General features: G+C 40.1%; 2 protein-coding genes across 11 annotated transcripts in view; one reads left to right on the plus strand and one right to left on the minus strand.

The window, feature by feature from the left end:
* The first annotated feature begins 647 nt into the window (after positions 1-647).
* On the plus strand, positions 648-9,412 carry ccdc83 (coiled-coil domain containing 83). 2 transcript variants are annotated; one of them, XM_030068244.1, is made up of 10 exons: positions 648-750; positions 1,785-1,869; positions 2,313-2,469; positions 2,937-3,092; positions 4,802-4,893; positions 6,453-6,521; positions 6,711-6,847; positions 7,216-7,283; positions 8,019-8,074; positions 9,154-9,412. In XM_030068244.1, the coding sequence occupies exons 1-10, from the start codon at positions 668-670 to the stop codon at positions 9,319-9,321; spliced, it is 1,071 nt and encodes a 356-aa protein (XP_029924104.1). In that variant the 5' UTR covers positions 648-667; the 3' UTR covers positions 9,322-9,412. The 2 variants fall into 2 exon arrangements, with proteins under 2 accessions (XP_029924104.1, XP_029924105.1); XM_030068245.1 differs by having other exon boundaries at positions 8,025-8,074.
* A 1,834-nt stretch (positions 9,413-11,246) lies between these two features.
* picalma (phosphatidylinositol binding clathrin assembly protein a) overlaps positions 11,247-12,977 on the minus strand; it is a 43,028-nt gene continuing 41,297 nt past the window's right edge. For 3 of the 9 annotated variants that reach the window (XM_030068236.1, XM_030068243.1, XM_030068240.1), the window contains one exon: positions 11,248-12,296. In XM_030068236.1, coding sequence (XP_029924096.1) covers positions 12,204-12,296 — 93 coding nt within the window. In that variant the 3' untranslated portion in view covers positions 11,248-12,203. Of the gene's footprint in view, positions 12,297-12,977 lie in introns of all 9 variants that reach the window. The other 6 variants (XM_030068242.1, XM_030068241.1, XM_030068235.1 and 3 more) reach the window with 5 other exon arrangements.

Raw genomic sequence — 12,977 nt, forward strand, 5'->3', positions numbered from 1 at the left:
CAAAAAACAAAAAACAAAACAAAACACACATTACTAAGTCAGGTGTTACAAATAATATTGATCACGGTTCCTCAGACCTAAATGGAGCAGAACCTTAATTAATAACAGTAGTAACACCTGTGTTTACCCTGTTATTTCATGTCGAAATGGCTACTGCACTATTATTATTATTATCATTAAATCAAATGGCTGACTAGAGAAAATAGTTTCATCAATAGCCAGTGTGAAACTGTTTTTTTTCCCTTTTTCTGGGCATGGAACTAGTGTGAAACTGTTTTTTTTTCCCTTTTTCTGGGCATGGAACTGGTCAAATGTAAAAATACTGAATAGGCCTATTAAAATTTTTAGGTTTAGGTAAAATGGCCTCACTTTGAAGCTGTTTATATTTAACGTTACCTTACATCTATAGTTACAGTAATTTAGACAAGAGACTGTAATGCTGTATAAGATGTGGATAGCATTACTTTTCTCAGTGTCTTTATTTCGGGTACGTAAATGACGCGCTACCATTACGCCTGGAGATCAGCCGCTGAAAACGAAGTTCACGTCAGCTGTCTTCTCAATAAAACATCTTTGTCCAGGCGGGTGGGGCCTGCTGTTTCTGTGGCAACGAGAACTCAACAAGTTTAGCTGAGGAGCGGAGACGAGCCGCAACTTTTCCGTCAACATGGGCAAGAAAAAAGCTCAAAAAGCTCAAAAAGCTCAAAAGAAAGAGAAGGACACTGTAGCTGACGCATTTATGAGACTCCAGTAAGTAACCACACAGTTATCGGAGAGAAAAGGATTTTACATCGCTCAATAGCTACTTAAAAAAAAAAAAAAAAAAAAAAAAAAAAAAAACAGAATTGAACGTTGCATTAAAACCCAGGTCAGCGTTAATTGGACTGCGTAGTCAGCTGGCTAATGTTAATAATAGCCAGGTGCTTCAGAATATAGTTAAAAGTTTTGAAAATATACAAAATGATCCAGAAAGTAGAAATATTCATTTGAAGTGAGTCTTTTTGTCTTTATTTTTGTTTTCTTACTCTTCTGCTGTTTAAACTGTTCAGATTTCTATTTTTTATATATTCCTCGTTTATAGTGTATATATTGCTTGCTGCTATTTATCATCTGTTTATACTGTAAATTTGCACATTGCCTACATCTATGCACATTGTATACATCAACGCACACTTTTTTTTTTTGTTTTGTTTTGTTTTTTTTTATCATCTATTTATCATCTGGGTGCTATTTATTTTTCATCTGTTTATACTGTAAATTTGCACATTGCCCTCATCTATGCACATTGTATACATCCATGCTCACTGGTTTTATTGGTTTTTTTGCACATTGTTTTTTTTTTTTTTTTTTTTTTTGCACATTGGGTACTTAGATCTTTAGACCTCGAGGGTCATCTTTTATTCTTTATTCTTGATTTACTTAATCTTGTACTCTGTGGATACTGCTGAAAACTGTGAATTTCCTTCGGGATGAATAAAGTATCTATCTATCTATCTATCTTTTCGTGTTTTTTTTTTTTTTCCTCAAAATGTGAATTCCTTACCCGTATAAACACAGGCTAGGCTATGTTGTCAACAGAAAGTTAACGCTGCATAGGAAAAATATGTGTTAGCAGATAATGTATTGTTGTATGTACTTGTTGTATTCCAAATGAACATGTGGAATACACCAAGGTACCACTTTTTCTTTATTTCTGCAACATATCTAAAATGAGTAATACGTAAGTAAAAAGTCAGGCCATTTTCAATGAAAGTAATCGTTTATTATGTCATTTTCTCCCCAAGAATTGAAGAAAAGAAAAAGGAGATTGAGCGTGTTCAGGAGGAGATCACTGAACTTGAGAAGGAGCGGCAAAAATACATTGAGAAAGTAAGAGGAATTCATTCATTATTCCAAAAGCTGTGGCTTAGTTAACTTGACACTACACACAGTTTCACAGTTCAACTTAGCAATGAAATCTCCCTGTCGAAAAACCTGCCTTCAGTGGTTTCAGTGGAGAAAGAATCAATCATGAATAATGATTTCATTATATTATTCTATTACTATAATTTTAGGTGTTAATTCTGATTATTAATAGGAATAAGAACAATGACAGATGCACCAAAATAAGTTAAAGGCTAAGAAACAGGATAGTAGAATAACGGACTACATAATAGTAAGTATAAGGAAATAGACTAGAGGTGATAATAGAGGTGACTGAACAAAAACCTGACAGGCTTTGGGGAAGTTGTTTTTGCTGCACAGATAATTCAGTGCATGCTGATATGGATTCTAGATGATGATGATGATGATGATGATGCTGTTGCTGCCAGATTGAGCAGGCGAAGAGGACTCAGCAGGGCCCCATCAGAGCTATGTGGAAAAAGTACAAGGAGCAGCAGAGGACGCTGGATCAGATGGAGGAGGCGTACAGAGAGGAGGAGGAGCAGGCCCAGAAAGCTACCCAGTCTGAACAGGCCCATCTCGCCGGTACAGGGAGGCCACTTTGTTTTTAATAACACTGGCCTTTTACTGGCATCATATCTAGAGGATGGGCACCAAACATGGGCTTGTAATCAAATAGATTTTAACCCTTTGAAACCTCAGCAAGTTCACTTGATTTCTTTCAAAAACAGAGAAGAAAGGTGATTAGCAAATTATAAACATGATGGACAATACATCAGAAATTGTTGAAAAAATGATGAAAAAATGGTGAAATGGTGAAAAAAATGATCAGAAAATTACCAAAAAATCCACAAATTTGGGGAAAATCAAAATAAATAAAGTGAATTTTGACCAGAAGGCTAAATAAAACCTTTCAAAATAAGAGCCAGCCCTTGGGCTCCTGGGATTCAAAGGGTTACATGCAGAGAAAAGTATTATTTGATTACAGCGCTATTCTATCCGTTTCTTTACCTAAGTAAAAAACTCCAAAACTGACTGTGTGTCTGTTTAAGAACTGCGCAGGCAGCTGAGCCATTTGGACGTGCAGATTTCGGACTTGGAGGCAGAACATCAGCACAGGGAAACCAGCAACAGGGAAAACCAGGCCCGGAGCGCAAAACTGGAGGAGAAGCTCGTCCAAATGCAGAAAGACTGTGAGGAAGAAGCAGGTACAGCAGTGGAGATGCTAAGAGAGGTTTAATCCCAACATAACAATCTGTAAAAATCAGTTAGCGAAGAAGGATCTAAGCCTAAGTAGCACATTGATAATGACCTGCCTTGTTCTCACGCTCTTACCAAACAATGTTGTGGTTGGCAATTAATCCTCAGCAACTCCAGGGAGTCTTCCAAGGAGAGTTGAATCAAGGCCATCTGGACTTGTTTGTAGATTCTTGAAGAGGTTTCACTTCTCATCCAAGAAGCCTCCTCAGGTCAGACAGACTGGTGGTAGTCCTCCTCCCTGTTGTGATGATTGTTGTGAGTGTCGGTGGAGTCGTCCGACTGCAGGAGTGAACAGAGGTCCTCAGGGTCACACAAGGTCAAGAGTGAATGCTTCAGTTTCCTGGGAGGGGATGGCGGGACAGCGTTGTGAGGAGAGGTTGGAGATAAATGGTGTCTGAGACCTCCTCCTCTGTTGAGAGATGGCTTCTCTAGATTGCTTCCTTCCACCATTTTCAAACCATTTGCCCTCCCTGTCCAAGATATGACTGTCATGATCCTCGAAGAAGTGTTGCTTTTCTTTCAGGTGTAGCTAAACTGCTGAGTCTTGTGACCAGGGCTTGGCATCATCATCCGCCCAATAGCCACATGCAGGTAGAACTGGACAGTGGCACGTAACATGGTCATTCCTACTAGCCACTTTGGTGGGTGGCATTTTCCTTTAATAAATCATTTTAGTTTACAAAGGCACCTTATCAAACAATTTCAATGTAATGCATAATTTAAAAAAATATATAGATCTATAATAAAATGTTGTAGATCAATATTATAGATCAGTAAGTATTTAAAATTGTGGAGAAAAATTAAGTAAGACTATAAAATGATTAAGACTAAGACAAGTGAAGCCTATAATGGTTTCTTATTCAAATAAAATTTTATTTTGAAACAAATGCATTCATTTATGTCTCCAGTTAGGCCTTATGTTGGGTGCTTTGGGAGGTATGGCTGGTGAAACTGCTGTGTGGCTAGTGACTTTAGGCCAGCCAAAAAGTGAATGTCAAGCCCTGTTTGTCAGAGTCTGTCAGAACTGAGGAAGCCTTCAGGGGTAAACACAGGTGTCTTCAAGAATTTGTAAACAATCCAGTCACCTTCAATTCAACTATCCTTGGATAACCATCACCTGGACGAATGATAGCCCTCACAGACCGCTCCAGTGAGGCTGCTTAGTGCCCGGCAGCAGAAAACAGCTCCAACTCCCAGCTGTGGAGGAGTGTAAGAATGAATTATAAATGTGAGGAAGGTGTTGCTGGAAATAGAGGATATGTGCTCAGCAAACCTTAAGAGGTGAGAGGTTAAACAGGACAGCGCTTCACAAGATACCAAGTAATAGTATAGGTTGTAGACTTGAAGAAATAATTGCACACAAAGAACTATCGAATATACGTCAAAAAGATATTTACCCATTTTAATTGAGCACAGGAAGAAGACTGTAGTTCTGTATCTTTCACAGAAGCAATGAGTTGCTTTTTTTTTAAAGAGCAACATAACTATAATTACTTGTAGCTAGTGATGGAGTGACTTTCTTTGTTCTTCTGTTACAACAGTTGGACGTGTGCTAACATAAGTGGACTTGCTGAGAGGACAACGTAATGCAAGCCTCACCATTAAGCTTACTTCTGAGTTTTAATAATTAACGCCGGTATTTTGGAACTCTTTTCAGAAAACATCAAACGTGCTCACGAGATGACTTTGAAAGAAATAGACATGGAGACAGCCAAAGAAATTGCGAGGGAGAGAGACCTTGCTATAAAGGTAAAAAACTATATGGATATCCTTTTTCTCATCACGATTTTTTGTAGTTTAGAATTATATACTGAGGTCATACTGAGGTGTAGAGACTTTCTTTACTTCTTAAATGAGGTAACAGAAATGACGTTCATGCCTCTCACAGTTTGCAGTTCTCACGGTTGTGTACTATACAACCCCCCCCCCCCCCCCCCCCCTCCCCCCCCCCCCGCGCTCACAGTGTGCAGCATGCTAAGATGCCGAAGGAAACGGCACTTGGCCTGTATGGATTTTGTGAAGGATTCAACTAAGAGCTCCAACGCTGGATTGAGCATACATAAACGAGACTAGGGATGCACTGTATGTGTCGATGGCTAATATATTATCCTCTGATAAATGAGAAAATTTGCCTATTTTATCAATAATGGAAGCCAATAATTCTGTCCAGTAATATGGATGTTTTTCCGAAAATATCTGTGGTGGCCTATTAAGACATATCAGTTTGTTGCCTCTTATATAGCGGTAAAGGCAGAGCAAAGCATTTAAAAGGAATATGGGTAGCAGCTGTAGTCACAACTGGCTGTTACACAAATTTTGTGACTGCAGCTGTGAAGCCAAACAATAAATTTACTGTTATTGGCTCTTCATGAAAGTCAGACATGAAAATCATCTTTGTGCTTCTGTAAGTCTTTCACATGGCTGTTGTGGAACTGTAGCTCTCTCTTCCACACGCAGCTGCTTTAATTCAGTGACATCTGTGAGTATTTGAGCATAAAGTGCTTGTTTCATATCCTGCTGCTCTGTCATGAATCCCATTCCAAGTTGGTGCAGCCCACAGCCTGACAAGTGACTTTGTAACTCTGTCCAGACTGATAGATATTACAGCCTTTCTTCTAAATTCTTTAGAAATTTCCTTTGATAGTGGCATCATTTGGTTGCTGCATGGGAAGTTCAGCATGATATGATGGCAAGCATCACTTGTAAAAGCTCAGCTCTTCAGTTACTCCGGAGAAACACAAATTCAGACATATACCTCACACTTAAATCATGATGTATTGTGCATCATGTGTAATATGGGAGCTCTCACACCAGTCAAGATTTTTTTCTTGAATTTATTCAAGAAATTTAATTCCATCGCTGCCTGTGAGCACTTTAAGAGATAAAAAGAGAAATATTTGATTAAGAATGTCACTAAAAATGCATTCTCCTTTGTTAACTACAGTCTCCTAAAAGTGTCTACAACTGGGAAAATAAACTGATCAATCTAAAAAAATTAACGTTTATTGTCCTCTTTGTATTTTTACTTAAGTTCCATATCCATAGCTCTAAAAGACACTTATTACTTTACCAGTTTATTCTTCTTATACACTACTTAAAGTCTTACATTTACTTATGTACTGCTTCATTTCTGTATAAAAGAGTACTTTTCCTTAATCCCATAATTAGTGAATTCCCAGCAGCAAAGCACCCTGTCAAATCCTTTGTGTATGGAATGTTTATGTAACTGTGCTGCTGTGTGTCTGTTGTTGTTGTGTTGCTGTTGCTTCATTGTGGGTCCATAAAGATTTCTGAATTTGATTCACCAGGAGGCCATCCAAAATCTGAGTGTGGACGACAAACAGAAGATCGAAGAGCATGCTTTCCTGCAGAAGGAGGTATAAGTGACCCTTTAATACTACCTGTTCACTCTTTAAAATACACTGCAGAAACAAATGGGTCAAAAGTGAGCATTCACCTTCGCTAATCATGTATTGCCAGATTGCTGACTGCATCAAAACTGCATTAGAAATTTCCCAGCCTCCAGGAGTTGTATGTGGAGGGCTGAGTGGTTTTTTTTCCTTCAGATTGCCGCCTCCTCTGAGGAGATATCTGAGCTGACTCTGTCTATCGAGAGTTTGCAGGAAGAGAACCTACAACACATTAAGTTTCTGACTGAACAGCACATGGAAGACACCGTCCTCACCAAGTGGAATCATCCCAGGTCCGCTGCAGCCTCTTGGCAACCAAGCCTGTTTGATGTCTTATGAGTACCTGGAGCTCAAGATCATCTCATCAGCATGTTTTGCCTTTGAATTCCATCCAGTGTTTCCTCTGTAGTGCCTTTGCTCCGAAACAGTTCAGTGACTTAAGCAAAAATATAGAGTTACTGTCTCTCCGTAAGTCACGTTACAGAACTCAGTGAGGTGCATATTTGTGCATATTTGAGCTACTAAAGCTTCCAGGGCTTCTAATTTTCCATCTTAGATGATTAATGTAGTTGAACTAGATGTAAAAAGTTGGATAATATATTTAGATAGAATTTTACAGATATACATATATATCTTTTTAATTTTGTTGGCCTATCCACAGGACTGCTCCCCTCCACCAAGCTGTTCCACGTGAAATGCAAAGATTTGCTTCCGAGAGCCCGACATCAGGTCAGCCAAAAAATATTTGTTCATGTTTTTCTGAGGTAATAACAAAGCCTATGAATGTGACTGTAAATAACGGGAAAAGTGTATATAAAAGTGCTTCCTGTAGGTGGTACTCAAGACCAGAAGAGGGCAGGAGAGCTACAGAAAAGTGAGGTCAAGTGCACACTTTGGGATTATCCAGCCTACATGGATTCCTGAAATACATGAATGAATGATTGCCTGTGGTAGATTTATAACATCACTTCCTGAATTGGATACTAATGGATGTAAAAAGGTGCCTGAGAGAGAGACCCACGGTAGCTTCATTACATGGAAGAATCAGCAACACTGGGTTTATTTGGTTAGATGAAAAAACCTTCATCTGGGCTCTAAATTGTCAGAACTGCGACATTATGCAAAATAATAAGTGCAGCTCAAGCTTTAAATGTCATGTCTGAATATGATTTTGTAATCAGCTATATAACAAGAGTCTTACTTTCAAAGCGGTATCCACCCACCCTGCCAGACTTGGGTACAGGAAAAGCACTTAGTCACATCCTCCTTTTCATCAAGATGGTTCCCACCACTTCACCACTAGTTTACACAGCATCTGACTTCAATGTGTGATGAAAGCCCTGATGGTTCCCCAAGTCCAGTGAATGATCGCTGTGCCATTTCCCTTATCGAAACCGACACTGTTGTTGCATCAATGAAAGTGTCCCTCCCATCTCCCTCCCATGTAAATTCCACGGTTTCCAGTAACAGGCAGGATTCTGGAAGAGGATGAAACAGACCCAAGCCAGAGCCAGATGACGGTAAGGAAGAACTTCACACGCTGTTCACCTGGGTTGGAGAGGGGTCATGTAATTTTCCTTAAATGTTTTTTTTTTTTTTTCTTCAGCATTTTAAACTGCACATCTTTTGCCATCAAATTCTCTTGCAAGTCTTTGCTATAAGGAAGTGACTAACAATTGTGGGGGATCTGGACAGACCAGTATACATGGTTTTGTTTTGGAGCTGATGATATCCACTTATTTGTCATTAAATGTGACCGTTGTAATGTCCAAATTAAAAGGTTTCAGTGTTTCCCCGGTAATTTTATTCTTGGTGGAAAAGCCTCTGAAGCAGCACTTAAAACCATCACGGGACATTAAAATTCTCCATTAAAAGCCAGAGTAAATGAAACTCATTTAGGAAGGTTAGCAGTTCATTAAGGCAGGTTTTACACTGACACCCCTGGAGCTGAGTAAAATCCTCCCACATCACTGGAATGATTTCTTGGGTGAGGATAGAGGTAGCTTTGAGAAGTCCCCTCATCACAGTGATTGTGGACTGGCCTGTATCCATTTTTTAACACTCAAAATACATATTTTGCAAATCAGGTCAAACACACATTTTGAATTAAGTGAATTGACTGTTGACTTGATATCCACAAACATCCACCCTTAGACAGTTGTAAATCCTTTGGCCAATGGTAGCATTTATGTAGAGGACATTTGTCACCAACTCTTTCCCCTCTGAATCCAACCCAAACTGGCACGGCTGCTTTTGCCATCCATCTCACTTTAGGATTTCAGGCAAGGAGGGGACATTCAAATGAAGTTAACCCTCTTAAGATCACTGTGAAAAGGATGGACGTGAGTCAAAAGAAAGGCTTTGATTGATTCGTCAATTAATTCTACCATGAAAGCCAGTGTCTCCTATGAACACACACACACACTCACACACACTTGTCCCTCTCCTGCTGCATCCAAACTAAGGGGAAGTGGCAGCACAACAAAGAATCTTCTTGTGGTGGTGGAAGAGATGCTTGGCCAAGCAGGATGCAGTGCTTATATCAAGGTCCCTCTGTGTGTGTGTGTGTGTGTGTGTGTGTGTGTGTGTGTTGTACAAGGATAAGCTGTTGCTGAAATTTCCCAAACAGAAGACGATGACTGTGGTGGGCCGAGCAATTCCGCTGGCCCCCCCGCCCTCAGAGGATGAGGACGATGAGCAGGACTCCTGTGTTACCCCGGCCCAAGGATACCTCACCACACGGATGATCAACAAAAGGTTCAAGTAGCTCAAGTTAAAAGTCCAGAGTTTGCCTGTGGGTTTGCATATAAAATAAACACTGGTTGCACAAATCATTGTCTGTACATAGCACTTTACAAATGGACAACAGAAAAGAAAAATCAACCTTTTCCCCCTTATAAGACATTGTACTCATGACTTCAGTCAGTTTAACAGTACTTAGTGTAGTGAGACTATGAATTCATTTTAGCCCTAGAAAAGTGGAAAGTGAGCTGGAGGGTGTAGCCTCCATTACATTCCTAGCTATCAGTGGAGTCCAGTGGGAACCAAATACAGTGATTATGAGTACACAGTCACATTAATGTCAGACATTCAGTCCCAAACAAACTGTTTTTCAGGTTTGAGAAATAAAGGCAGAGGAAAGGAACTGTGGAAGCTTGCACTTTATTGGAAAAATCAAACAAAAAAAATATAATCTGCAGGGACAATGCAGCAAATATGCTAAATTAATGGATAAGGGCCACTTTCATGTTCAGGCCATCTTTCATACGTGCACCCCACCCTCTCCCCTGATTGGCAGGATCAGTTTTATATACACAAAGCACCGATCAACAGTGCTCTATTCTCCTGCACAACCGCACCTCTCTGTCGTTGACAAAGAATCCCACCCTCCCCCTTTCTGCTGCCAGCTTGACACAGATACAGTTTGACCCAAACCTACACCCGAGGCCTTGTGATGCCCCCACATTGTCCCAAATGCCCCAGTGACTGCCTATGGAAACATGATCCGAGCATGAAAGAGACCCCGCACATTAAGGTTGGAAAAGGGCAGCCAGGAGCTTGTTAAATGTAAGAATAAATGGCATGCCAAAAGCGTAAAAAGCATAAATGCAGATTCCTTTCCAATGCGATGCTGCCTCAACCACAAAATGTAGTGCTTTTGCTGATGTGAAAAATGTTCCCTCGCCAAATTCATAGAAATTGAACCCACCGATTTCACGGCAAGTGTTCATAAATTTTTGTTTATGTCCATATACATCCTTGGTGTCTATTGCGAGCCACAGAGCTGTACAAGGCATCATGCGAGTACAGAGAATATTTAGTGCCCCAACAGCAAAACGTGTCATTTCTTTAAACTTTATATTAACTTCTTTTTTTGTTCCTCTTTTTTTTTTTTTTTTGTTTTAAATCTCAATCACTCAAAATCCAATTCTACAATCAATCATACCTATGTATAAATCTGAAAACCTCCCACAAGAGAGAGTTCTAGTTACATTTCCTTTTTTTTTTTCTTAAATGTCATCCTCTCCATGGGTAATCATAAATAAATACAAACAATACATGAGGAATGTCTACTGCAAACATAATACATAAAAAATGAAGAGAAAACAAAATGTATGGTATAAACAAGAGTTTGCATTTTTTTCTCATAATCTGAGGATGGTTAAAGTAGGTAATCACGATTGCTAATCAAAAGAAGTGGTTCTCCCAGCCTCACATGAAGAAAGAGGGGGAAAAAAGTAAAGAAAATCAAGCATTGAGTATGTGTGACAAAAACCGGACATAATTTTCAGGTACATAAACAGTGAAGTCAAAAAGGTCTCCCTTTGGATGTTCCATTTCTCTCTTAGTCCAGGATATGGTAGGGCCAGAGTGTGATCCCTGTCCATGTGGTTTTGAATGGCAGCTCGCACTCTTCTCCTTCTATAACTAGACATGACTAGATGGGCACAATGTCCACTCTGATGCCTCTCTGAGACGCTCAGGGCCTCCCCCCCCCGAGTCACGGTGATGTTATTCAACAAGTCCTAATCGGGCTTTTCATTCTCAGAGAGAGGTGAGTTCATTGACAGCAAACTGGAGGTTTGCTGATACAGTTTACTTTGTTATGGTTCATCTTCAGGAAGCAAAGACTCCCCCTTCCCCCCTCCCTTCAGCTTACATAAACTGCATCTGGGAAGAAAAAGAACAACAGTGTCAGCTCTTAAGTTGGAAAAGGGCAGCTGGTTGTAGCTCCAGAAATTCGAGACCTGTGTCTTTTTTCTACTCAATTATTTAATTGTCCAGTAAAACTCTCTCGATCTGCCCAATGGAGGCACATACATCAGCTACAACACAAAACAAAAAGCAAACCAAATAAAATATGAAGCTCATATGCAAAACAAAGCCTTCATTCCTATTCACATGAGACTAGTATCACTGGTGATTAATATTTAATCCTGTGTCTACAGTGGAAGGTGAAAATCTATGATCTCATCCGATGAGTCACTGATTAACTGTTTAAACACATCCAGACCTGCCATCTCTGTTTTGATTTTAGTTGAATCTGCAGTAATTCTGATGCTGAAATTTCTGAGGTGCTACTGGACTAATCAGAAACAAGGTGTGTAAGAACCACTGATCTATAATATACTTTTATATCTGGTATATCCTTTATACTATTTCATTGTAGATTAGCGGTTAGAACATGTTTAATTTGTGCACTGTGATGATTAAATTTGCAGGCAGGTTTCGATCAGTGTCCACTCAGTAAAAACTTCTTCTATGCAAAGACACCTTTGGAAAACAAAGTAAGGGTGTAATTTTCAATTTTTGACAACCAAATATAATACTAGTCCTGTAAAAATACTGTCTTAGTGTAGTGCAGAGAAAGCATCCCTCAGCTAGATGAGTCTTTATTTAGTACAGGACAGGCGTCTGTGCAGAGTGCAGCGTGTGCAAAGCAGCCAACAGGGGAGGTCGAGTGTGGTGGCACCTTACAGGGAACTGTTGCGACTGGCACCAAAAGCGACCATTTTTACGAGAGTGATGCTCAAGGTGGGGGGAGGGTGGGTGGTGGGGGCAATCAAAAGGTATGAACATGCTGACCCAACTGGGACCTCAAGATGCAAATAAAGCACACACACAGGACAAGCTGTACCTAAAGACGCTCTATAAGAAATTCTGGAGATAGAGCTGTGCAAAGGGGTCCTTTCCTGGCGCTCTGAGGGGGCTGAGACTGGAGGGACTAGAGGTTGTGGGCGACTGATTCAGAGAGGACAGATGAGACGAACACAGGAGAGAAGTGAAGAGGCGACCGTAAGAGAGGAGCTCCAAGAAAAGCTGCCCTACAGGCATCTGATCAGAAAACACAACTTGTGCATTACGTTTCCCTGTCAGGAATGCACATGGTGATAGTGAAATGAATATTTGGTCAGACAACAATATCACATTTTTTGGATCATGCCCCTGTGGCTGCCTGTGGAGGTTGCACTGAGAGGTGGAATGCAGTTCAATTAGAACATCTTGAGATGTTTCAATAGCGACTTGTATGGAAGCAAGAAACATCTGTTTGAAAATCACACTTCTGTTGGATATATTTTGCTTATAAATTGAGCAAAACCTCTACCTTTTTCCTTTGCCTCAAAATGTTGCCCTGACTCACACAGGAGCAATAGCTTCTGTCAATGATATCATGGATTTCTAACAGGTGCCAGAGTTCCTGATGTTGCCCTGATGTAAAATTCCACATCCTTTCTTCATCACTTCACATAACGAAGCTGGAGCACTTCCATGACCTAAAAATGTTCTTCCTTCCTGCGTTGTTGATGTTGTTTTTCTAAAGGGGTAAACAGTCTGGTTTCCACTAAAGTCAGGCCGGCTGTGGAGAGAAACAGCTGCAAACCATCATCTAATGCAGCGACTGCGTGGGACAAGTTGTACAGT

This window comes from Myripristis murdjan, chromosome 14 (genome assembly GCF_902150065.1).
Source record: "Myripristis murdjan chromosome 14, fMyrMur1.1, whole genome shotgun sequence".
In the NCBI taxonomy this organism is placed as follows: Eukaryota; Metazoa; Chordata; class Actinopteri; order Holocentriformes; family Holocentridae; genus Myripristis; species Myripristis murdjan.